Source organism: Cornus florida, unplaced genomic scaffold (genome assembly GCF_030987335.1).
Source record: "Cornus florida cultivar Cherokee Brave unplaced genomic scaffold, ASM3098733v1 CherokeeBrave_3.0.0_Hap2_Chr01, whole genome shotgun sequence".
Taxonomy (NCBI): Eukaryota; Viridiplantae; Streptophyta; class Magnoliopsida; order Cornales; family Cornaceae; genus Cornus; species Cornus florida.
In genome coordinates this window covers 97061907-97087863 of record NW_026775571.1, presented here as the reverse complement: position 1 = coordinate 97087863, position 25957 = coordinate 97061907, and the positions used below count along the sequence as shown (strand labels likewise).

General features: G+C 34.7%; 3 protein-coding genes and 1 pseudogene across 4 annotated transcripts; all 4 read left to right on the top strand.

Moving 5' to 3' along the window:
- The first annotated feature begins 1575 nt into the window (after window positions 1–1575).
- On the top strand, window positions 1576–13269 carry LOC132308225 (uncharacterized GPI-anchored protein At1g61900). 2 transcript variants are annotated; one of them, XM_059806246.1, is made up of 8 exons: window positions 1584–1937; window positions 3828–4007; window positions 4111–4716; window positions 5444–5689; window positions 5833–5844; window positions 7046–7189; window positions 7353–7397; window positions 12831–13269. In XM_059806246.1, exons 1-8 carry the CDS (start codon window positions 1874–1876, stop codon window positions 12899–12901), a joined length of 1368 nt encoding a protein of 455 aa, XP_059662229.1. In that variant the 5' UTR covers window positions 1584–1873; the 3' UTR covers window positions 12902–13269. The 2 variants fall into 2 exon arrangements, 1 of the variants encoding a protein (XP_059662229.1); XR_009482406.1 differs by lacking the exons at window positions 7353–7397; window positions 12831–13269 and adding an exon at window positions 6006–6176 and having other exon boundaries at window positions 1576–1937; window positions 7046–7174.
- A 508-nt stretch (window positions 13270–13777) lies between these two features.
- LOC132308217 (protein DETOXIFICATION 40-like) lies at window positions 13778–17641 on the top strand (annotated as a pseudogene).
- LOC132278349 (protein DETOXIFICATION 40-like) lies at window positions 16700–17876 on the top strand. The gene is made up of 4 exons (XM_059780146.1): window positions 16700–16841; window positions 16932–17050; window positions 17565–17651; window positions 17814–17876. Exons 1-4 carry the CDS (start codon window positions 16700–16702, stop codon window positions 17874–17876), a joined length of 411 nt encoding a protein of 136 aa, XP_059636129.1.
- A 4060-nt stretch (window positions 17877–21936) lies between these two features.
- Window positions 21937–24701, top strand: LOC132308121 (protein DETOXIFICATION 40-like). The gene is made up of 7 exons (XM_059806151.1): window positions 21937–22268; window positions 22433–23064; window positions 23201–23257; window positions 23338–23576; window positions 23892–24010; window positions 24202–24288; window positions 24449–24701. Exons 1-7 carry the CDS (start codon window positions 21951–21953, stop codon window positions 24512–24514), a joined length of 1518 nt encoding a protein of 505 aa, XP_059662134.1. The 5' UTR covers window positions 21937–21950; the 3' UTR covers window positions 24515–24701.
- The last annotated feature ends 1256 nt before the right edge of the window (window positions 24702–25957 follow it).

Sequence of the window (25957 nt, the reverse complement as noted above, 5' to 3'; positions counted from 1 at the left end):
TGGATCTCCACCATAACCCATCTTAGAACCGGGCCAAACTTTTTCAGCCCAAGTCAGTCCTTAAAACATATCAGCCTAGTCCAAGTATGAAATTCCTTTCTTTTCTCTGCTTTCCTTCTGTTTGTGTGTGTGTTATGAGCCCATGATGTATAACTTTTAAAAAGTGGTCCTGATTGGGAACAGTGATGGATCTAGACGCCTTGATGGTTGGCTCTTTTTTTGGTTCTCTCGCAATTGGGCTTGTAGATCCACCAATACTGGTTTGAATGGACTGCATGTTGAGAGTTTCAATTTTTCAAAATCCAATAAATTTCTTAAACCTATCCGTTAGCGTTAGACTTTGGGTTTGGATCTAGGCGTCCATAGGCGAGTACGACCCAGTTAGGAAAGTCTGGATTATACATGTAAGAGAAGTTTTCATGTCTGAAATTGGCTTGGGACAAAAGAAGGAAACAATATAAATATATTATATATATTCCATCGCAAGATTGATCGAGACTGCATTGGCATGTGAAGCATCCGTTAGTTTCTGATTCGGATAACTTGAATACATTCCCCCACTAATTTTTATTGTTATATTTGATTTCCTACTGTTTCAAAAAACTAATATATATATAACCTTTGAAGGTTTTTTTCAAATTCATAAAATTTGACACTTATCCACCTGTTTTGCATTATTTATTTTTAAAATTTACAATGCCACCATATATTAGACGAAGAAAATGCGATTATGCCATGTGTAATTTAGTTTTGATTCTTGAACTAGGGAGAGAGTGAGGAGAGAGGAGGACATTTTTTTTTACTTGTAGTTTTCTCTTTAGTCTGATACTTATTTAAATTTTAATACTCTTTCTGTTTCAAAAAAGATATCATGTTTGAAAATCGTGATTCACGATTTTTCAAACAGAACATTTAATTTGAAACGGAGGTAATATTAAAGTTTGCAATTTTTTTTAAAAAAAACTGTGCCAAAATTATACTGTCTTGATACTTTAAGCATGTTTGAGCTCTTCACTAGAGTTGGGACAAAATATGTACGGAATATATATATATATATATATATATATATATATATATATATATATTTATTTTGCTTTGATTATCATTAAGAATGGTTTGGATATTTGAGAAATAGGGTTGACCTTCCTAATCACGAGATTCACAACCATTGATAGCATCCATGTGAGTGTCTCCGTTGAGTTCAAGTAGATATTATTGACAAGATGCATATATTATTCTTTACTTATGAAACTTTATAAAATATAGTAACTTTTTTCATATTACAAATCTCATGGGAAGTCCATTAAAAATTTTAAATTATTCTATTTATTTAAAATTAATTGCAAACCTACATCAGCACAGATTTGGTTGAACATCAAGGGGCGCGTGACAATCTGTCAGACACACGATAACCACACAACGGCATAGGCTGTAAAACCCCCACCTTCTCACGTGCCACGCGTGTGAGTAATCACTGGAAGTATAAATAAATATATATGTATGTGTATATATATATATATATAGCATTAACATATCAAATTTATATAGTATGGTTTGGAAAGGCAATTGATGGAATTTAATGTGTTAGTGTGTGTTGTATCTGAGTTTCAACCTCTCAGTGGGTCCTCTCTAATGCAGACAGCTATTGCTGATTACTGCTTTTGTCCCCACTCTCCCACACACTTAGCAGCTCATTCATGGCGCCTCAACTCTCTCTCTCACCTCTCTCTTTCTCTCTCTACATCTATTGTGTTCTTTCTTTGATGGTCAAGTCTATTACTTTGTAACCACTCTATCCTCTTTATGTGTTGTTGTTTCACCGTTTTGATCAATTTCTTTGGAAAATAAGTCTTTCTATTGCAGCAGAGCAGGCATGATACAGGGGGTGCTTCACCATCCCAATCTCAATCTTCTCATTGTGATTCTGTTGTTTCTTTGTGAGTATTCATGCCTAATTTGTTCATTCCTTCCTGGGTTTTCTTCTTTTTTGCACGATCTGTGGTATATATCAACTGGGTGATCATGAAATTGCTTTATTTGAGAATTTTTGTGCTATAGAAGGGGTTTGGGAAATGGGTTTGGTAGATTTTGGCAATTCGCGTTGTTGTGCTTAGGCTTTGGTTTGAGTTGGATAAGCCTTGATTTTCAATTTCTAATTTGTTGACATTCCTTCATTGGAAGTCTAACATTACTTTCTTTTGTTTTGCAAAATTGGCACTTATTATTATTATTTTTTTGGGTGGTAAATTTCAGTATGTTAATGCATTATGTGCTTGCTTGTTTAAGGTATCTTTATCTTGCTTTTCTATGTCCAGGTTGATAGGACACTGTAATGTGATTGTGCCAATTTTAGGGTTTCAAATTCGGAACTAGGATACAATATGTTTCATTTTACCTTTTCCCTTGTTTTCTACTATTTCAAAATTTAAGAGTTTGTATTTATGTTCATAATGTGTCAAGTACATCAGGGCAAGGTTTGATTAATCTCTTCCCTTGCTAGTAGAGTTGTGGTTGCACATTACATTTCATTGCTGTGAGAATGATTTGTATTAATAACAATCTGAAGTTCTAGTATGCAAATTGTGCAAATAATATGGTCTGGTTATAATGAAAAAGAATTGTTGAAATAGTGCTAAGAGTGAATTAGAAAAGAATTATACTGAGTGAAGTGTGATCTTGGTTTAATACTTATCTGTAGTTAATTCAACTTGACAACCGGTCCTTACCCCCAACTAGTTGGGGTGACTAGCAATACTTGTTTTTTCATGCTGCTTTGCATTGTGCAATTATCTTTTGTTCATCCTTGTATGATTAGCATTTTTTCACTTAATTGCCTCAGCCGTCATCCTATGAGGACAATCATAATATGTATCATGGTAAAGGCATCATTTAAACCTCTATTCTATTGGAGGACCATAAGCTGGCCTCATGGTTGACAGACTTTGATCATTTTCCTTTCCCTTTTTCTTCATTTTATTTTCTTTTTTCTTTCTTTCTTCTTCTTTTCTTTTTTTTCATCCGGCATTTAAGTTGCAAATTTGGCGCCTCCGGTCTGATCTGTGTCAAAATCATTGAATCCACAAACCACATTTACTTTCAATTCATTGTAGATGGTCTGGGTTGACATTACGTGGAAAACTATCACATTTTAGGGTTTCACATTTTAAAAAAATTGCATAAATAGTCCTTTATGTTAGCCCCTTTTTGGATTGGTGCAAAACATGCTTGTAACGACCCGCTCCACCACATGGTATGATATTGTCCGCTTTGGGCCTGAGCCCGCACGGTCTTGCTCTTGGGCTTCACCCCAAAAGGCCTCATACCAATTGGAGATGACACACTTACATATAAGCACTTCACCTTTCCTCTACCCAGGCGATGTGGGACTGTGCACCCGTAGCTCGCTAGTGTGGTAGCCTAACAGTGTCTCTCACACCCGCCCACGGCACACCCGCCCACAAGGTCATCACAATGCTCAACTCTGATGACCCTAGAAAAGAAAGCACTGTTTTAAACTCTGAATGCAAGCTGTATGGTCCAGATAATGGGATAGATGTTCCACTGCCTTAAATAGTTTTGGTTTTCAATATTATAATAGTGTTCAAGGAACTCCTCTCTCTCTGTGTGATGTAAACAACATATGTCTTTCTATCTGCATTTTCTCTTATGAGCTTTATATGTTTCATAATATCTTTATGTAATACATAAAAAGATAGAGTTACATGATTCTTTTTTTTCTTTTCTTTTTTTTTTTTTTCATTTTTTTCCCAATAAGAATATCAATAATCTATGCAGGTTTATCTCTCACTGACCCATGCTCCTTGCAGGCATCCATGAAACCTGTTGTAACCCGTTGAAATATATGAAAAGCACTGTAATAATGGACAAAAGGGCAGATGCCCTTTTGCCTGAGTACTCCCCAAGTGCGGCACCTCAGCCCCTTCTTCCTCTTCTTGCACCCTCACCATTGACACCATTCACGAATAGCACTATCCCAAAGTTATCAGGTTTGTTCAACATACTCCTATATTGTTAGATTCCTATAGCAGTTTGCGTTGAAAAGCAAAATCATATCTTGCATTCTTTTTTTTTTTTTCAATTACCTTGCAGGACTCTGTACGTTAGACTTTGCTTCTGTTGGAAGTATGATGAGCATGACAGCAACTGATTGTATGGCTGTATTTGCAACATATCTTGCTAATGTAATCTGTTGTCCACAGTTGGAAGCCACTCTAGTCATACTTGTTGGTCAATCCAGCAAAGATACCAATATGCTTGCTTTAAATGGGACCCATGCAAATCACTGTCTCTCTGATTTTGAGCAAGTTCTGGTGGCTCAGGGTGCCAGTGATAATCTGCGGCAGATATGCTCAGTACGTCCATCAAACCTAACTGAAGCTTCCTGCCCAGTAAACGATGTTAATGAATTTGAGAGCACAGCAGATTCTTCTAAGCTTCTTGCTGCCTGTGGAAAGATTGATCTTGTGAATGAATGTTGTGAACAAACTTGTCAGAATGCTATATCAGAAGCTGCTAGAAATCTTGCATTAAAGGCTTATGATCTTCTGACTGTGGATGGATCTCATGCATTGTCTGACCACTCAACTAGGGTTCACGATTGTAAAAATATTGTACTCAGGTGGCTGGCAAGTAAGCTTGATCCTTCTCGTGCAAAGGAAGTTCTTAGAGGACTATCTAATTGCAAGCTTAATAAAGGTGAGCTGGGAGTTGGACACAACTCCCATTCTTTATTGTAACCTGAACAAAATTGATTATTTGGGGATTATTGAAGTTCTGTAGTGATGAGCCCTTTTCAATTGCCACATATAGGGGTGCTCAAGCATTATTAAAAGGATTTAGTAGGGGAAATTCTCGACATAAATTAATTATAAAACAAAAAGCAACCAAATTTATATGTGCAGTTTTCTGTTTTTCTTGTCTTTATTTATTTATTTTGTGGTGGGAGAATAGAGGGGCAAGGATTCACTTGATAGTATTAATCCTCATCAATTATTCCATAGCATCCAATTATATGGGAGAATATATTGCGGGCGGATGATCAGAAGAGGACATAGTTACGTGGATAAGAGTGCTTAGTATTGCTATTATGATTGTTTGACTCTGCCTTTCTGTGCTGGGGATATGTAAACATGAAACATTCTGTTTTTCATTTATCTATATGCATTACCTCCAGATAATTGGCAATGACATTGGTAAGTCTAGACATCTGCTACTGCTCTGTGAGTTTCCCAAGAAGGAAGTAATTTTTCCGCATTTTCTTGGTGTGCTAGATTGTTTCAGCTCTTTATTTTATTTATTTATTTATTTATTTTTCTCTCTCTCTGATATACTTGATTTTACCCAAAAATGTCAATCCCACTGGTCCTTGTTCATCTTCTGTTTTTGTTTCTAACTTTTTGATCTCTTTTCATTTGTGCTTCAGTTTGCCCTCTGGTCTTCCCCAACATGAGCCACGTCATTAAGGCCTGTGCAAATGGGATAAGTAATGAGACAGCATGCTGTAATTCGATGGATAGCTATGTGTCTCGTTTGCAGAACCAGAGCTTCATAACCAACTTGCAAGCTTTTAATTGTGCTGCATCACTTGGAATGAAACTACAAAAACAAAATATTACCACAAATGTATATAACCTTTGTCATATTAGCCTCAAGGATTTTTCTCCCCAAGGTTTGTTTGATTTACAATGGCACTTTGATGAGCCAAGAAAAAGCCTTTTAATATAGCATAAATTCAAGCTCATACTAATATGCTATTCCTTTGTCATTTGCAATGTTGATGTAATGTGGGGATCTACAATTTGAATGCACCAGTTGGAGTTCACGGTAATTTTTGTTCCTCTATGTCCCTTATTGAATTTATGAACTATGTTAAAACCCCATAAATTATTGAAAAGCTAGAGATTTCGTATTCCAAACAGAGAGCATAAATTATCTTCAATGTGCATAGTTTTGCTCATTGGTCTTTTTTTTTTTTTTTTCTCTAGTATGTTCTCTAAATGTACTGTCTAGTGTGAGAGAAGTGAAAAGAAATGTTGTAAGATCTCCCAGAAGTCAATCTAAAGGAGAGAGGAGAAAATGAGTGGAATGTGTCAGAGGAGGAAACAAGTTGAACTGGCCTGACTGAAACTATCACGTCAAAGGTGAAAATGTTTCAGGTGATGTAGAGTTATAACATTTTGGCACAAGTTACAAGCACTTCATAAACATGCTTGGTAAAATATAGGATGGAAAATTTACGGTTTTTATGTGGATGGGTAAAAAGTGTTGGGCACGAATGTATGATATCAACTTTTGTGTAGCCAAAAGTGCATTCACACTGAATATAACCACTAATGCTAAAATACTACCCAGTGTATGTCTCATTCATGTAGGTTGTTTGGAGACTACATATTTTTCATATAGTCTTGACCAATAAATACACAAAACAGTATTTTAGGAGACCTGGTGCAAGAGGGTAGATTTGATTGTTTGGTTCCTCTTTCTTGTTTTAAATCATATACAATAGGTACATCAATCATTTGTCCTTTGGGATCCAACATTAATCCTTTCATATCTCCTAATGGATGTACCTGAGATGCATATCCTCTAGCTCGCAAATAAGGTCGAACCACTTACATCCCCTCTGGGGAGGAAAGCTGTTACCACCTGGGCCAATGGCCCAGTGGTTACGTTTAGCCGTTGTGTTGTCATAGTTGCACAATAATCGGAAATTTGAATATTTGTTCAAAAGGTTGAAAGAATAGAGTAGAAACCTTTTTGAATTTGATATGTAATGAAGTTACCTCCCTCCTCTCTTTGTATAATGTATGAAACGCTGTATTACATTTACCCTATGACTCGACTCGATTTTTTTTTTTTTTTTCATTAGATTTCAAGTTACACTCAATTCTGGTTAAGTGGATTTTGCTTACAAACTAGATCTGTGTTATTTAGCTGTTAGAAAATATTCCTCAATATATCTTATGAATAACTTGCATTATTTGATTGTATTTAAATTTCCTCTGTTTTTGTGTTTATGCACTAGAGTCTGGATGCCTTTTGCCTAGCTTGCCATCAGATGCAACATTTGACGGATCTCAAGGGATTGGCTTTCTTTGTGATTTGAATGATAACATTCCCGCTCCTTGGCCCTCTCCTTCTCAATTACGAGCTTCATCATGCAATAAAAGTATGTGGACCTGTTACTTCTATTCTTTAGATGGGATCATCCTAATTTTTTTCCTTGCGCAATTGATAGTTTGTTTCTGCTAGTTGTGATATAGTTACCGATTTTTATCTGATTTGCCTTTTTTTTTTTATAAAGTAATCCGATTTACTTTTTGGAATTGCAGCTGTCGAAATTCCAGCACTTCCTGCAGCAGCATCTGGGCAAAGTGGTAAGCATGCCAATCAGTTAATCCAGACTTATAGTTTTATTTGTATGTTTCTATTTGTTGCTTCAATGTTTTAAAGAAAGACTTGGGGCGTTGATTTCAATCGATTATCTGGGTCACTTAAATTGATTGCAGTCAAGCAAATTAACTTCAGTACTGTTGCTTGATATTTTGTGATTGTTAACAGAATAGGTTAAGTCTAGTATTGTAACGTGTCATCTAGTAACTCTAAGTTCACGAGTAAGAAGTAATTAATCATCTTACCAAAAATTAGTTGTCTTGGAATGCAAAATGTATAAGATGCATGAACTCTGGTGAATGTGTTGGGTGCGAGTAAGTGTCCAAATGTTGGATATCGAATCCCAAATCTAAAGACTCGGAACAACCAAGTATATTCATAATACTCTTCTTATATTTGCTCAAGTAAATTAATGTGTTTATGTAACATAAGAGTCTTCAACGTAGACATTTCGGTCATTCTAAAGCAATAATGTTTCAAAGGTACATAGTAAGAGTTTTTTTATTCAATTATATAATAAACTTTAATTATTGGATATGCTTGTTTGGTGCATATTATACCGGACGTGTAGAATTTGATGGTGTGTTCAGTCTAACTTAATCTAATTCTAATGGTATATCTTTTATGATCCCACTCAAATTTAGATGATGCCGTGTTCACAAGATTCAGACCATACCACATTAGAGAGCGATGCTATATATTTTTCTTTTTGTTACTATTCCAACTATATGCTGCATTATTTGCAATGGGGATCATTAGGAGTTTCTCTTCTATTCAGACTTCAAGATATATTTTTTTTCCTTAAGATACTTCTCCCGTACAGAAAAATTGTCTGATACCTCTATAATACCATATGTCTCCCGTCAAGAAATCATGATGAGTACAAGCATGACTTAAACGCAGCCGCAATGAAGAGTGATCAGCTGGCTGGGTAGTTGAGAACATTTTGAATGCCTGGTCAAAATATGTTGCTTATTCTAGATAGGAATACAGATAGATGAGCAAAGTAGAAAGCCATATATGAATTTATGGAATCTATTGTGATGGAGGAAAGCACTAGAAAACTTAGAAAGTAATATTGCAGCCTAAATAGGTTTTTTGGTGGATTTGGGTCATGAAAAGCTTTAGGCTATGTTTGGTATAGTAGAAAAGAAAAGAAAGAATAACATTTGTTATGAGTGAAAAGAAAGGAAAGGAAATAAAAGGATAGTTATAGCCTCTTATCGCGTTGGTTGATTAATGAAAGAAAAGAAAAGAAAGAATAATAATCATGTTTGGAGAAAAAAAGGAAAGGGAACCATTTTAATTAATTTACCAATATACCCTTTACATTTTAAAGAACAAATTTATAGATTAAGCATGCAATTTCTGAGCATGACATCCACTGCCAAACATGTTTTTAACCATTTCAAGTTTGAACCAATTTTTTTAACCCATAATACCAAATAAAGAAGCTTAACAAAAATATATGGTATTACATTGTTCATGGGGTTAATACTTGGTAATTAACACTTTATTTATATTGAGTGATATGCTTTTGATGATGTTACAAAATAAATCTATGACCTAACTTTCACAACAATAACTGAAGTACCATTTACCCAACAAAAGAAAAAAAGAGTAAGCTAGGATGCTTTGAAAAATGATAAACTTGATGAGAAGAATGGTACCATAAATGCTAATTAGGATAATGTACTTGATGCATTTTTTTTTTTTTTATGCATATTGCCCACCTTGTTTCCAGCCCATAAATAATGCACTGAAGAGCAGTTGCCGAAAGGTACTGAAAGGATTACAAATTATCTTATTGATTTAAGGGTAAATTTGGTACTAGTAAAATAACATTAGCCTCTCCTTTCCTTTCCTTCCATTTCCTCCCACTTTTGAGAGGATAGCAAATGTTACTATTTAAGCTTTACTCTCTCCCTCCAAAACCCTCCATTCCCTTTCCTTTCCTTCCAACCTCTTATACCAAACACAATTTTTTATTCCCCTCCATTACCTTTCTTTTCTTTTCCTCCCATTTCCATTCTACCAAACTAGGCCTTAGTGTTGGGGTTTTAAGAGCAAGAAGGTTAGGACATTGACTTGGTCTGACAAGTGCTAATTTACATGAATTCTGTGATTCAATTGTTGAAAATTGTGGAATGTAAGTGTTCTGATAGATATCTTGCATTTAGGCTTGCCTGTGAGAGAAACTGCCGAGGGGCCTTTTCCAGAGGCAGGAGAAAAAGGCCTGGTTACTTGGGACTGATTCAGGGTTCAAATTTTTTTGAGATTGATAATCCATTATGTATTTTATAGAGTAATTACGTAAGGTATAGAATAGCCCTTAAGCACTTCCAGCTTCTGTACTCACCATAATATCTCTAGCCTCTCAAGTAGGGGCGGAGCCAGGACTCTCCGGTTGTGGGGCCCAAATAAAACTTTTTTTTTTAAAATTACCACTGAAAAAAAAAAAAGAGCTAGCATCCATGCATCCAGGATTTTTTTAATTGATTGGTTTAAAAGTATATACACCAATTTAATATTAATTTATGTGCTTATATTTATACTAGGAAGCACGGACACGCCAAAATGGGCGAAGAATTCATGTCCAACACCGTCGGACACGCCCTGAAACGTGTCGGGCACACCAAAAAACGTGTCTAGAATTTTTTTTTTTTTTTAATTTTCGGACACGGCACGGAAACGCGTCTAGAATTTTTTTTTTTTTTTTTGAATACTGATATGTTCTGTTTTTTGTTCTGTACTACCCCTTTGGTATTGTAAATGGTAAAATTCCTAGGTCAAATAATGGATGGAAATAGATGATAGTACAATGACTTGTTTTTGTATCTTTTTTGGGGACTAGCTTTTAAGTTTTTGTGAATGTTAAGTGCTAATACTAAAGTCCTGAATGTTAAACAATCATGCATGTTAATAGTCCTTTCTGTTTGTGCTTTTGTATTTGGAGTACAGTTGCAATGGTGATTAAATGATACTAGTTATTATTCTAATGTCTTGTTTTTTATTTGGTTTTATAACTCTGCAACATTGTTCTTTTATAGTTTATTAGTTATGAGTTATGATGTGTGTTTTTTTTTCATTGTGAGGTTGATGAAAAATAGTAACACTCAGTAATATTTAAAGTACTACATCATATATATATATTATTTGCCGTGTCCCCTCCGTGTCCTAATTTTTTTGGATTTGCCGTGTCATCGTGTCCGTGTCGTGTGGTATCTGTGTCCCTTATCCGTGTCCGTACTTCTTAGTATTTATATATATATAATTGTATATATTATATATACATATTGTATAAATGTATATCAATAAATGTAGTATACCGTATATATTACATTTATATATCATTATGCATAGGTATATTCGATGTATACAAGAGGATTAAAAAACCCAAAAAGAAAAATAGGATTAGGACTTTGAAGAATAAAAAATTTATTTATTTATTTTTACCGGCCCACCCCCCAATTGCAAGAATCTATAAAAGCTTTGACAGTTGCTTCATGTAGTGCATCCCAAATTTATGCTTTGTTATGTAGTTTTGGGTTATATTATGTATATAATATATAGCATCATATTATATGGGACTAATATTATACTACCATAGCTGATATTTTATTATTATTTGGTTGGACATAAAATAAACTAACTAAATATTTGATGTACTTGAATTTGGCTTCTATTATATTATAAGAGGGCTGATTTTTATTCCTATGGGTTGGGCTAAAATAAATTAAACTATGAGTTTGATGTATGAGCTGATATTTTGTTATTGTTTCGCTTTTTGGTTAAAAGATAAAAGTCAAGTCAAAAGTGGTAAGTGTACAGGACAACAGCATGTATATATCAACTAATATGTTGTTGGATTTGGGCTTAAATTTTTTTATATGGGTTTAAAGTTGTTAAAGGCCCGATGAAGAATTTTATTTGGGGGGCCAAGTATGGACTTATCCTCCTTTTTTTTTTTTTTTTTTTTTTTGGGCCCTATGGAGGTGGTAGTGGCACCAGTTCCAGTAATATTGGCTCTGGTCACGGAAATGGTTATGGTGTAGGTGGTGGCATAGGTAGCAAAGGAGGAGGGGGTGGTGGTGGAGGAGGAGGTGGAGGTGGAGGCAGCGGTGGTGACGGTGAAGTGTATGGACATGGTGAGGGTAGTGGATTTGGTACAGGTGGTGGTGATCATGGACATGGTAATGGTGATGGTGATGCCGGCAATAGAATAAGAATATGACACTTCAACTGGTAATATTATTTTTAGACCTAATAAAGGTTACATCAATTAACCTAATATAGTATCATTTGACCCAAAAGAAGACTCATGAACCGCTAATACAGTCCATATCTATCTAATATGCATAATACTAAAATACCCTTAACTTTTAAATATAAGAAAATATAAATAAAACTGCTCTAGCAGCAAACTAACATGTGGCAAGTATGACCAAAGGGTCTCTAGCCCAATGGTATGATCTCTCCTCCCCAAAGGGGGAGGTGGTGAGTTTAAGTGCCACTAGGATATATTGTGGATAATCGGTGTGTGTGTTTGCTTTAATTTCCCAAAAAATAAAAGTGGCAAATATAAAGTAACACTTGGATTCAGCCCAAAACTTGAGCACAGAGGATCCAATCAAGTCCGGACTAAATTCCCAAATTGCTGCTAATTCTCGTTCACTTGCATTGCACCTGTTGGTCGTGAAGATTAGTGGGCACTAGCATTACTTTAGACAATATGGAGCAATATACTGGTGATTGGTTGAGATGGATGATCTTGAGAATAGTTCTTAGTGCTGGTCTAAAGTTGTATTTTATAGCTAATCTGAATAACACCACCCCCGCCGCCCCCACCACCACAATTCCCAATGTTTTCATCATCCTCTCAGGGTCACGTATAAGACTGCAATCACTTTGGCATGTCTTGCTGTTGTCATCCTGACATGTGTTGCAGATTTATGACGATCAGTTCAAGGGTTGGGGAAAATAAAAAGCTAGATCTTTCTTCATCATGATCTCTATGATAGTGAATATTGAAGTTCTCGTCATATTGTTGTTTAGCTCTCCGCTACTCTATGATTTATTTTATTTTATTTTTTCCTTGGCAAGAAACTCACACACCCACATACTCCTTTGGGGACTTGAACCCTCAACCTTCTACTTTAGAAGGCGAGAAAGTACCACTACCACTATCGTATGTTTTATTAACAACAAAAAAAATGTGAAGGGAATGGAATACAGAATTTGGGAAAATTTTCCACTCGATCATGACGGTCCTTTTCTAGCGCTTTTAGTTCTTGAGCGAGGGGGGGAGAACTGTGAAATAGAATTGTTACTTGTTTTTGATAGACCTTTAATAAAGATTTCTTATGATTCTCATTGAAATTTGCTCATCTTTCACTTCGCATTCTCATGTTCTGCAGGTCTTTACAATGAGGAGTTAATGTTTCTTATTCTTTTCGGTGCCTCTGTGGTTCTCATGATGGTCTTGTAAATCTTGATTGAGCCATTCCCACTCCTTCCGTTGTAGTGAGAAGCTGTTCACTGCCCAGAATGATGATGTCCTTGAAGAACAGATATATCAACTGGAATTAAATCAAATGAGGATTTTATTCCTGTGGAGGTTTTACCTGTACAAAATGCAACAAAGTTGTTTAGGTAGAGAGAATGTCAGTTGAAGGTGAATTCAAGTTCGAATCTCTGATCAATTTAATTTATCATTCTTGCATGTCTGTGTAATAAAATTTTTTGTAAAGAAATTTCACAAAATGAGCTAGGTTATGTAATTATCACTGCTTGAAATTGTCATGTAAAATTGGAGTTCATAGAGAGCTGAATGGTATTAATTTCAACTATAGCATACATCATGGCTGATCTCTATAATGATAGAAGTTCTTGTCCCAGGGAGTGTTCAAGGATTGTGTGCGAGTGGGTATGTAATATTATCTAATAGCTTAACTTTTAGGTTAGCGGGCAGGCAATTGTCCGGCTCTGTTACAATTTGGTACTGTCGGGGGTATTTACATCAATTTTAAAATTTCGATTAAAGTTTTTTGGTCAAAATAAAATAATGTGAGGAAGATCCCTTTACAACTTCCAAGATACTATGAGGACATTTTTCAATCACTATTTTGCAACTAGCCATTTTTGGTATATGAGTTCCGTAGCGTAAACGTTGGAGCTTCATTTGGGATCTTTTAGTCTTTCAACTTATTTTCACTGTTCTAGAAAGCTTACTGATTTTTCTTTTTTACTACCATCAATACCAAAGTCATCCCAAAACAAATCTCATTTTGAGAATCTAAATTTTTAAAATAACGAATTTTTATTATTTTTTATTATATTAATAATAAATGGATTATCAAATTTATTTTTGGTGGGTAATTGTTTACTCCGTGCTAGTATTTAACAGAAGTCACAGTCCATACAGTGTAAGGTCCATAATTAAAACGAATTTAAAAGCTTAACAAAGTATGGAGTCTATTAATGATGGTGATGATCTCAATCAACAGAATTTGCTGTCTGAAAAATCGGCAACTGAGCCACCAAGCTCCGCCCTTGAAGAAGTACTATCAGACACAAGCCTGTCCAACTTCCGGCGGCTCCAACGGGCCACCGGCATTGAACTAGTTACCCTCTTCTGTCTTGCAGTTCCGGCAATCGTTGTTTACTTGCTAGGCAATGTTCTCTCAGCGTCCACTCAGATCTTCTGCGGCCTCTCTTGGCTACAACGGCATCCAAGTCTTCGCCTATGGTGTCATGGTACACACTCTCTGTCAATATACATATGAATATATATACATCTATAGTATACAGTTCCTAATAACTAGAATAAGCTTTATTGAATATTTGAGTGTATGCACAGTGCATATAAGATCTACGTTTGTGTTCATTTTAGAACAATCATTGTTTATCTTCAGTGAATGATACATTTTCAGTGAATGGCCATTGGATACCATGCATAGAATGTTTAAAGAGAGAGACATAAACATAGTGGAAAAATAAAAATGGTCTGTAACAATCCTCACACAATATTGTCACGGTTTTAAAATGCGCTATGTTATAAAAGGGTGTTAAATTTACATATAGCACTCGTCCCTTTGACAACTAGACGATGTAAAATTATGCACTTATAGCCCGCTTACTGGTTTCATCTATTACACATGCTCACACACTCGTGCTCACAAAGCCACCACATGATGATACCTACATACATGCAAATATTTAATGTTATTTTTGGTAAATTACATATGTAATAATTATTTATTATTAATGTTATTTATTTTCCATGCACAGCTGGGAATGGGAAGTGCAGTGGAGACACTGTGTGGTCAAGCCTACGGAGCTCGCAAGCATCAGATGCTAGGAATATATCTACAAAGATCAGTGGTCGTCCTTATGGCAGCTGGGGTCCCACTTACAATTATCAACATATTCTCAAACCCCCTCTTGCACTTACTCGGTGAATCAACGGCGATCGCGTCCGCAGCAGCATTGTTCGTGTACGGTCTCATCCCACAGATATTGGCACACGCTGCTCTTTTTCCAATGCAGAAATTCTTGCAAGCACAGAGCATTGTGGGCCCCAGTGCATACATATCAACGGTCACGCTTGCCGTGCACCTTTTATTAACGTGGCTCGCGGTGTACCGATTTGGGTGGGGATTGTTGGGTGCTTCGCTGGTGTTGAGTCTGTCATGGTGGGTCGTGGTGGTGGCACAATTTGCGTACATCTTGATGAGTGATCGATGCAAGGACACGTGGACTGGGTTTAGTGTGTTGGCATTTTGTGGACTGTGGGATTTCTTGAAATTATCCAGTACATCGGCAGTGATGCTGTGCCTGGAGGTTTGGTACACGGTGATACATGTGTTGACTGCTGGATTGCTTCACAATGCTGAGGTGGCATTGGACTCACTCTCCATTTGGTAAGAGAACTACTGACCTTAACATTGGGCATTCTGAATTAGATTCTTATGAACCAGGAAAAAAAAAAAAAAAAGATTCTTATGAAACATAAAAAAAATATAAAAAAAACCGAATTTAAATAACAACATATAATTTGCTAGTGATTCTATTAGAGTTTGTAAATCATTAATACGCGTTAGTTGTCAAAAAAAAAAAAAAAAAAAAAAAAAAAGAGTTATTAAAACAGGTGAATTGATTCTTTGTCGCCCAAAAAAAAAAAAAATTTATTGAGTGGGGAAAAGAATTGTAAAAAATTTTAAAAATCATCAAGCAAACAAATACATTTTTTTTTCTATTACTTGGTTCTCTATAAAAAATTTAAAAATATAGGGTTCTAGAATTAGATATAAAAAAAAGGGCCCTTTAATTCTCTTTTTACAATCGTGAGCAAAAATTTGTGATTTAAGTAAATGCTTATACCTTATTCCGGCATAAATATCATCCTCCTTTTTTCCACGCGAAAGATATCTACTACTGAATTCTCTTTTTCTCTTAAGACTTTCATGTAAATACCAAAATTTTAATAAATAAATATTGTGGCTTAACTTTTATTGATTTATTTATTTACAAATGCAGTATGACAATACTTTTTTGGACATTTATGGTTTCTATGGGGTTCAATGCAGCTGCAAGGTCGGTTATTCTTGGCGCCCTTTGCATACATTCTATATAGTAGTATTTTTTTTTTTTTGGGTAAAATATTTTTTCTATTTTTATTTTTTAATGTTTGATAAAAGTCTATGCGGATTTCATCGACTGGCTATGTAAAATAGCTTCTCAAAAATTAATGAAATAAATTATTTTTGTCAAATTTTAATTTTTTTTTTTTTTAAAAAAAATTTACAGTAACCAAACACAGAAAAAAAAAACGCTACATTAATTGAGAGAATGATTTCATGAAAAGTTCGAAAATTTATTCCAATGTCATCAATCAGCAGTGTCTAGTGGCTTGTGAATCACACTAATTAACAGAGGGTGTATATTTGGACTAGGATTTTCTTGTTATTTTTATTTTTTATTTAAAGAAAAGTTAGTTTTCAGGATACTAAAGTTGTATCCATTTTTATATCCCTCACAGTGGCTACCTAGTTACAGTTCATTTGGGTGTTTAAAAATATCCAATTTACAATGCATAACGATGAGATCGTGAATAAATTTTATATCATATGGTTAATTTGAATTAATGTTAATTTGACAATTTACATGTGTATATATATATATATATAGTGTGAGAGTGAGCAATGAGCTTGGCAGTGGACATCCCAAATCGGCTGCGTTTGCCGTTGTTGTGGTGAATTTAAGCTCATTCATCATCTCAGTGATCATGGCTGCTGTTGTACTCATATTTCGCGACGTCTTGAGTTATGCCTTCACTGATGGTCAAACTGTAGCTGATGCAGTCTCAGATTTAGCACCATTGTTGGCAGTCTCCATCGTGCTTAATGGTGTTCAACCTGTTTTAGCTGGTGATCGACTAACTAAACCTAATTAATATAAGACTTGGTGATCGAACATGCATGAATTAATTCTGTTGGCGTCTTTGTGAAATGATTGAGGGGTTGCTGTTGGGTGTGGATGGCAAGCATTTGTTGCTTATGTGAATGTTGGATGTTACTATATTGTTGGAATTCCATTGGGTTCACTTCTCGGCTTCAAATTCGGCCTTGGAGTTAAGGTATTTTTTTAAATTTAGTTTAGGGTATATCAATTATGGGAACAATATTATTTAAAATGAACACTAATTTAAAAATTTTGTCCCTGATTGGTTTGCCACTCTGAAAATAATTTTCAAGAATTCAATAACATAAAACTGTTTTAAAAAAATTATAAAAGATAGTTATTTGAAAATACACATTTTCACAACTGAGTTTTCAGAGAATCGTTTTCAGAAAACTGAACAAGCAAGAGTTTTTTTTATATAATTTTCTGAAAACAGAAAACTATTCTTAGAGTTACAAATCAAACATAAATATCCCTTAAATAGATATATTTAATAAGATCGATCAAAGTTTTGAAATTATCCAATACATTCAAGAGATGTATAAATTCTTTTCGGTTAGTTTTCTCTATCAAACTCTCAGGTATCAATGCCTTAAGGGACACGATAATTACATTGCATCACAGGAGTAATTAGTATAAAATAAATTTAGATTAATGATTGGTTTTTGGGTATGTTTTGGTGCATGCAGGGAATATGGTCAGGAATGATGGGAGGCACTGCTATGCAGACGATCATCTTATTGTGGGTCACTTTCCGAGCTGACTGGGACAAAGAGGTCACTAACTGTGAATAATATCTACTTTACCCAAAAAAACTGTGAATAATATTAGCAGTATATACGTACACTTAAAATCAACAATATGTTGGAGAATTATTTAAAAACAATTTCGACTCCATTATTTGGCACATTCAATTTAATTATGCTTGGAATTTTCAGGTGGAGAAGGCGAGGAATCGACTGGAAATATGGGATGACAAGGAGAAGGAACCTTTGCTTTAAGAGCTGAAGTAGTATACACTAAATACATGAACCCGGACCCTCTTAAGATGAAATGTTTTATCTTTGTACTGTGTTCTGTGCTTTTACATCGCTTAACTTCGTCATGAATTGAAAATTCATTTCATACCAATTATTTGATACTCACACGGTCACACCCCCTATGATGAATATCAAGGTATGTGTAGGGAAATGAGATTGTAAATATGTCTAGGCCATGTCCATTGAATTTCGGATAAGAGCTGTGAGACTTTCATAGACTTGTTGATGAGCCATCCCTTCCTAGCCAGGAGTTGAGTTAGTGGTACATACCTAGCAGAGAGGTCTACATGGAAGCCAATTATCACACACCTTTGAGCTAAGTGTATGTGTTGAGAGTTGGTGCGCAGCGTGGAATATATATAATAATACTAAAATTTTACCGAAATAAAACTAAAATTAAACCACAAAGCAAAAAATAAAGTACAAGTAAAGTAAACAGAGTTTGAGAGATGATACTAGAATTTTAGAGAGGAAACCCTAATTGGTAGAATAAACCAATTGTAACAGGAAAAATCTCGTTGGACTTTGCAATCCTGAGATAAATGATCCACTATGTTTGAAGCAAAGTATACCAAACTTTGACTCAATCTCACACCCTATCATTCTATCAAAAATCAATTGCTGGCAATCCTTGGCTTTGCGACTCCCCCGTCCAACCGCTCTCGACCTCAAGCTTGTTATCGATCTCTGTAGAAGAGTTGCAGATAGATCAGACAACACTTCACGAATGCTCTGGCCCCTTCCAAGTGTGATCGTTTCACCCCTTTTCTTTTAGATCTGAATTTGATGAAGAATGAATGAATTCTGCTTTTCTGTAATTTCTGAATTTTCGATTATGCTCCAATTCCGATGAGATAGAGAACAACACTCCTAAATCACTCTTGTGTTTATGTGTGTGCTCTAAAAAATAAAATCAGCTCTTTAATAAATCTGAATTTTGTATACAAAAGCCATGTATAAAAATATCTCTCAAATGGCTTTCTCAAAATATAGAATTGATGTTCCTTAAAGTTATGAATAAACTTATGTAAATGACAAGGTTTATATAAAGTTTAGAATGACCTAATCCCTCTGAAAATATGAAAAAATTCGTGCATAGAATTTGGTACAATTCTAGAACAACTAGGAAAGAATTCTGAAACAGAAAAATATAAGTTGGACTGCTGTCAGGACATCTTGAACCGGTTCAATGGGGCTGAACCGGTTCAAGGTAGGCAGAACTTAATTTCGAACCTAACCTTGAAGCCTCGAACCGGTTCAAGTCTAGCAGACTAGATTTTCTAGTTCACTCAGCCTGAAAACACTATATTTGGTAAGTTTGAAATAAATATTAAATGTAAAATGCGTCTTAACCTTTTTAGATTCCTTCCTGAAGTGTTGTTCTTACCTTTCTCGAATGATCTCAGTCATGATAACTTTGAATACATTTCAATTCCGCAGTCGTTATTGATCCCGATACAGTAACTTAAATTATAGCTCGACTATGACTTGTTTTGATACTAAAAATTGCCAATTACAAAATATATATTTTTTACAATTTCCCCAACATATATATATCTCACAGTCTGTTCTGCAAAAGCTTTATCCAAAACCATGTGCATTCATTTTGTACGTTGATTTTCCAAATGCTTCTAAGATAACTCTCTGTCCAATCCTTCACAAACTCATTTGAACACAGTCCACAAATACCTCATAATTGCCGCTCTATTCCACATTTGAATGTCATAGATTCCTGAACCTCCTTACTTTTGCTATGAAGTTGTTCATGTCATGCCCAAGGAAATCTTTGTAGCATTTGGCCAATCTGTTCACACATTTGCTGGTAGAATGAGGATGTTAGTCCATCTCCCTGCAAAAGAGAATGCTCTTTGCTGTCCAATTGTTTGCGCTCAAGCTAAATCAGACCGTAACCTGATACTTCAGGCGGCATCAAGCCATATGACTTATTGTAACGGGTAGATGCTATTGAGTAATGTTCTATATCCATTCATTTATATCCAATCATTTTTTCATCTGAATCCAATGTTGGACAAATGACCCTTGTTATACTTACCCACTTGAGTTGATTGGTACAAGATGGAAGAATATTTTTAAGAACCAACTGCTAACAGAATTAACAGCTCAACTATCAAAAAAAAAATGGATTGAGAGCTCGATTTACTTGCACTTGTCTTTTAAAACCTTAGCTTTAATTTAGTATCTATTTTTTCTCTTTTAATCGCATGTCTCCAAATTAAAGAGCATATTTGGAATACCCAAGGGTAATTACATTATCTTAAAAGTGATAAATACTTGGTATAATGATAGTTAATTTATACTAACAAATATATACATATAAAAAATAAAAATAAAAACAGCATGTTCGGAATAAATCAATCATACCAGAGGGTGACATGCATGCATTACGAATCTCTTAAGAAAAAAAAAAAAAAATCAACTGAGCAATGATATTCAGAGTCTAAACGAAATAGAAAGTCCAAAACTACCCATTCAATAAATACATAAATTAGGTCTCTGTGCGCGCCAGTTTGAACAGAGTTTCAAGTTAGATTTGGAATAAAGATGTCAAGACTAGAGTTCAACCGCAATCAGACAACTAATACAATTTATATATTACTAGCTAGGAATCTGAGATCCGATCCAACATAACCCATCCAACCCAACAAACCGAGCATAACCCCTCAGTCCAATCAATCTGAAAAAAATCAGACAACTACCATTTATATATTACTAGTTAGGAATCTGAGGATCCGATCCAACATAACCCAGCCAACCCAACAAACCAAACATAACCCGACGAACATGATCAGTCTAATCAATCTGACATGCATGCAACGCATGCTTCATTAGGGTGTTAAGATACAGTTCGAATATGTGTATGTAACTAGAATTTAGAAATATCTTGAAAATTAAATACCATGTTATTTTCTTGGTTAGCCATGGAGAGGACGGACTCGTTATGAATATTTTTTTAGTTTTAGAAAATGAGATTAAGTATAATCTAAAATATATTATGTGTTAGTTAGAAACATAATATAAAATTTAAGAAAACAAAAATAATAAACATCTCACTCTAAGTTTTAAATTAATGATTTCATTCATAATTATATAAATAATATTAAAAAATTAATATTTATATATAATAATAATAATAATATATTATATATATATATATATATATATATATATGACATATCTATGCTGTATTAGTATCTTATTTTTTTAAAAAAACTTATCATATTGTCAAATCCGTATTGTGTTCTATTCATACTTCTTATATCTGTGTAACGATTACAAAATTAATAAAATTGCATGCTTTGATTATACAAATTTAATATTAGAATACGTATGGTAATCATCTTTTCTTTTATCTTATATTAATGAAGTTGGACATATGAATTTTCTTTTTTCTATTCATTTCTATTGCAAGTAATTTTTATTATTATATTTAATTAAATATTATGTATCATTTCCTCCCTCGGTCTCAAAATAGGTGTTCTTTTTTTAGAATCTAAATTTTTATCAAAATAATTATATTTTTGGAAGTACCGTAAATGAATTCTCTTTTTATATTCATTTCTATGGCAAGTAATTTCTTTTATTATATAATATTTAATTAAATATTGTGTATCATTTACCCTCTTTCCGTCACAAAATAAATTTTCCTTTTTGATAATCTAACTTTTTAAAAAAATGATGTTATGAATATTACAAATAATAATAATAATAATAATAATAATAATATATTAATTTTTCAAATGTGATAATTATTTTACGATGAATAAAAATAATATATAACTCCGTCATTCAATGTGATTTATTGACTGGCCGGTATATCAGTGTCGTACACTCTTACCTTCTTTTATACAGACAAATATATATTATTTGGGTATATCATGTGATTTTTTTGCACTTTACCATATATATTTTTTGGACCATAACACGTAAATATACTCTTATATTATACACAGACACGCACCCTGTTCTAGAGGCCCTCCGTTAAAACGAATTTAATTAAAAAGTGTAGAACAAAGTATGGAGTCCACAAACGATGGTGACGAGCTCAATCAACCCATGTTACAGTCCCAAAAATCGGCAGCTGAGCCGCCAAGCTCCGCCCTTGAAGAAGTCCTATCAGACACAAGCTTGTCCAACTTCCGGCGGCTTCAACTGGCCACCACCATCGAACTGGTTACCCTCTTCCGCCTTGCAATTCCGTCAATCGTTGTTTCCTTGCTCGGAAATGTTATCTCACTGTCCACACAGATTTTCTGTGGCCATATCGGCAATCTTGAACTCGCCGCCTCCTCTCTTGGCAACACCGGCATCCAAGTCTTCTCCTATGGTGTCATGGTACTCTCTCTCTCTCTCTCTCTCTCTCTCTCTATCTATATATATATATATATATATATATATATAAATGTATACATAAAAACATGTACATATGCTACAAGTGATAGACCTCACAAAATATTTTATTATTATTATTATTATTATTATTATTTTTTGGTGAGCAGCTAGGAATGGGAAGTGCAGTGGAGACTCTGTGTGGCCAAGCCTACGGAGCTCGGAAAAATCAAATGCTAGGAATATATCTACAAAGATCAGTGATCGTCCTTATGGCAGCTGGGGTCCCACTTACACTCGTCTACGTATTCTCAAAGCCCCTCTTACTATTACTCGGTGAATCAACGGCGATCTCGTCCGCAGCAGCATTGTTCGTGTACGGTCTCATCCCGCAGATATTCGCATACGCCGCTTGTTTTCCTGCGCAGAAATTCTTGCAAGCGCAGAGCATTGTGGCCCCCAGTGCATACATATCGACGGTCACGCTTTTCGTGCACCTTTTATTAACGTGGCTCGCGGTGTACCGATTGGGGTGGGGATTGCTGGGTGCTTCGCTGGTGTTGAGCCTGTCATGGTGGATCGTGGTGGTGGCACAATTTGTGTACATCTTGGTGAGTGATCGATGTAAGGACACGTGGACTGGGTTTAGTGTGCTGGCGTTTTCTGGACTCTGGGATTTCTTGAAATTATCCACTGCATCGGCAGTGATGCTGTGCCTGGAGACATGGTACTTCGAGGTACTTGTGTTGATTGCTGGATTGCTTGACAATGCTGAGGTGGTATTGGACTCACTCTCCATTTGGTAAGAACAAAAGAAAGTGGGCCACTCTTACCACAATAAGTATTTTTTTTGGTCCTCAGACATAAATATAAATACCATAAATATTAGTACTAATAAATATCGTGTCTTAACTTTTAGTATTGATTTATACATGCAGTATGACTATACTTTTTTGGGCATATATGGTTTCTGTGGGGTTTAATGCAGCTGCAAGGTGAGTTATTCTTCAAAAATCAAATGGTTTGAATTAATATTGATTTGACAATTAATGTACATATATGTATATGCATACAGTGTGAGAGTGAGCAATGAGCTTGGTGCCGGACATTCCAAATCGGCTGCATTTGCCGTTGTGGTGGTGAATGTTAGCTCCTTCATCATTTCAGTGATCATGGCCGTTGTTGTGCTCATATTCCGCGACGTCCTGAGTTATGCCTTCACCGATGGTCAAACTGTAGCTGATGCAGTCTCAGAATTAGCTCCCTTGTTGGCAATCTCCATCGTGCTTAATGGTGTTCAACCTGTTCTATCCGGTGACTAACTAAACCTAATTAATTATAAGACTTAATGATTGAACATACATCAATTAATTCTAACATATAAGTTAAACTTAAAACACTAACGAATAAACTTGCGTCTTACTTGAAAGTTGAAACATGTAAGTCTAAATATGTATTTTAGGTCTAAGATAATTATCTGCTCAAATATCAGTCTTCTTTTTATACTAGCTAGCTTCAACTTGTTGAACATCTCTCTTACTGCTTAATATTTATGACTATAATATATATATATATAAGAGTATGTGCATTTAGTTTAATATTTGTTTGTGACTTTGTGAGATGACGAAGGGGTTGCTGTTGGGTGTGGATGGCAAGCATTTGTTGCTTATATAAACGTTGGATGTTACTACATTATTGGAATCCCATTGGGTTCACTTCTCAGCTTTAAATTCGACCTTGGGACTAAGGTATCTTTCTAAATTTGATTTAAGTTATACTAATAATCCGGACAATACTATTTAGAATGAAAATTCAAATCGAAAATATTTATTCCTATTCCATGAATAAATCCATTAGGTAAGGTTAAAGCTTTAAAATTATTCAAATGCCTAACATAAATTTAGATTAGTGATTGGTTTTTGCATATGTTTTGGTGCAGGGGATATGGTCGGGGATGATGGGAGGCACTGCCATACAGACAATCATCTTACTTTGGATTACTTTTCGGACCGATTGGGAAAAAGAGGTCACTAATCGTTTGCCTTCGTGAAAATTTGAACTCGATCTGATCACCATTCATTTTAAAAAATAGAGAAAATACCGCTACATTTATGTAATTACCATTTTTTTTTTTTGCAATTACATTATTTGGCGTACTTCAATTAACGAATGTTTGAAATTTTTAGGTGGAGAAGGCAAGGAATCGATTGGAAAAATGGGAAGACAAGGAGGAACCGTTGCTTAACAGCTGAATTAGCAGCATTTATGGCTACTAGCATGCAAACTTATTGTCATCTGATTTTCTCTAAGCCAATGGTTTTTCTGTTAGGTTTTTTTCTTTTATTTTATGAAAAATTATTTTTCGATTCAAAATCAGACAACTCAGAACGGCTGCGGGAGTAATGGCCCCACATTCCTCACTCACATCACCCATTCAAAATTGTCCAGCTTTCAGAAATTCTATCATCGATCTCTATTTTAATATATTTTTCGTGGATTAGTAGATAAAAGAAGAAATTAAGGTGGAAAGATACATATTTTTTTGCCGTACTATAAATTATATTGCTTACGATTAATATTGGTACCCAAATAAATAAATGGCTTGATCAAGTGAACTTTGTACAAATCTATCCATCAATGCTAATATATTGCAAAAAATATAGACTCAGACTAATAATAATTGTTCAGCAAATCACATAATGAAAGATTAATTATACAGTACTGACAATTCAACTTATGAATAACTCATGATTTTAGCATAGCTTTTTTATTATTATTTTTTACTAATTCGGAACTATACTGAAATCTGACAAACAACTGGGAATATTCTTAGAATTCATGTTCACTAATACTTCGCTGATGTTTGTTGTCATAGTTGAGCCTCGCCTCTATTGCGTGAATCATGACGATATAATATTATATAATATACAGTATACACACACACTGTGGATAGGTTGTTGGACCATGTGCATTTAATTTTGTTTGCGTCTATATTTATGATGGACAATTAATGTGTGTGTAATTTTGTTTAGTGTCATTGTAAAATAATGAAGGCGTATCTGTTAGTGTGGATGTCAAGCATTTACTGCATCTGTAAAAAACAAGCAATAAAAAATAATTAATTTTCGCCAACATTCCATAAAATAATGGGCAAATTACACAAGCTACCCATGAGATTTCGATGTTATGCATGTAGATAAAAGTTATAGTAATATTATACAAAGGTTCATGTTGACAGTGTGATAAAAAAAAAAAAAAAAAAAAAAAAAAAAAAAAAAAATCAATACAAATTTACACTTTTAACCTTACAATTAAAGCATTTATTTTAATAAAAAAAAAAAAATTTAAAAGACATTAGATTTTGAGAAGTTTCATTTTTGCCCCGGTACACCCCATCTTCCCTACCACATCATTCCTCTTTTTTCTCTCTAAACATCAATCGAATCATGCGTTTCCAATGAGAGGAAGAAGTTGGGACAACGCCGAGCCAAGTCACCGGAAAATCATCCATCAGCGCCGAGCCCCCTCTTGCTCAAGACGGAGAGAACTAAAAAAATATCGGGATTCCCAGGACAATAAGATTCAAGAAGGAAAGAAAAATTACGAGCATAAAAAAGGTTCGCTGCCATTACATAATTACTAAGCATAACCCAATAAGATTTGAACTAAGTTGGGTTGGGAATCAATCAAAGATT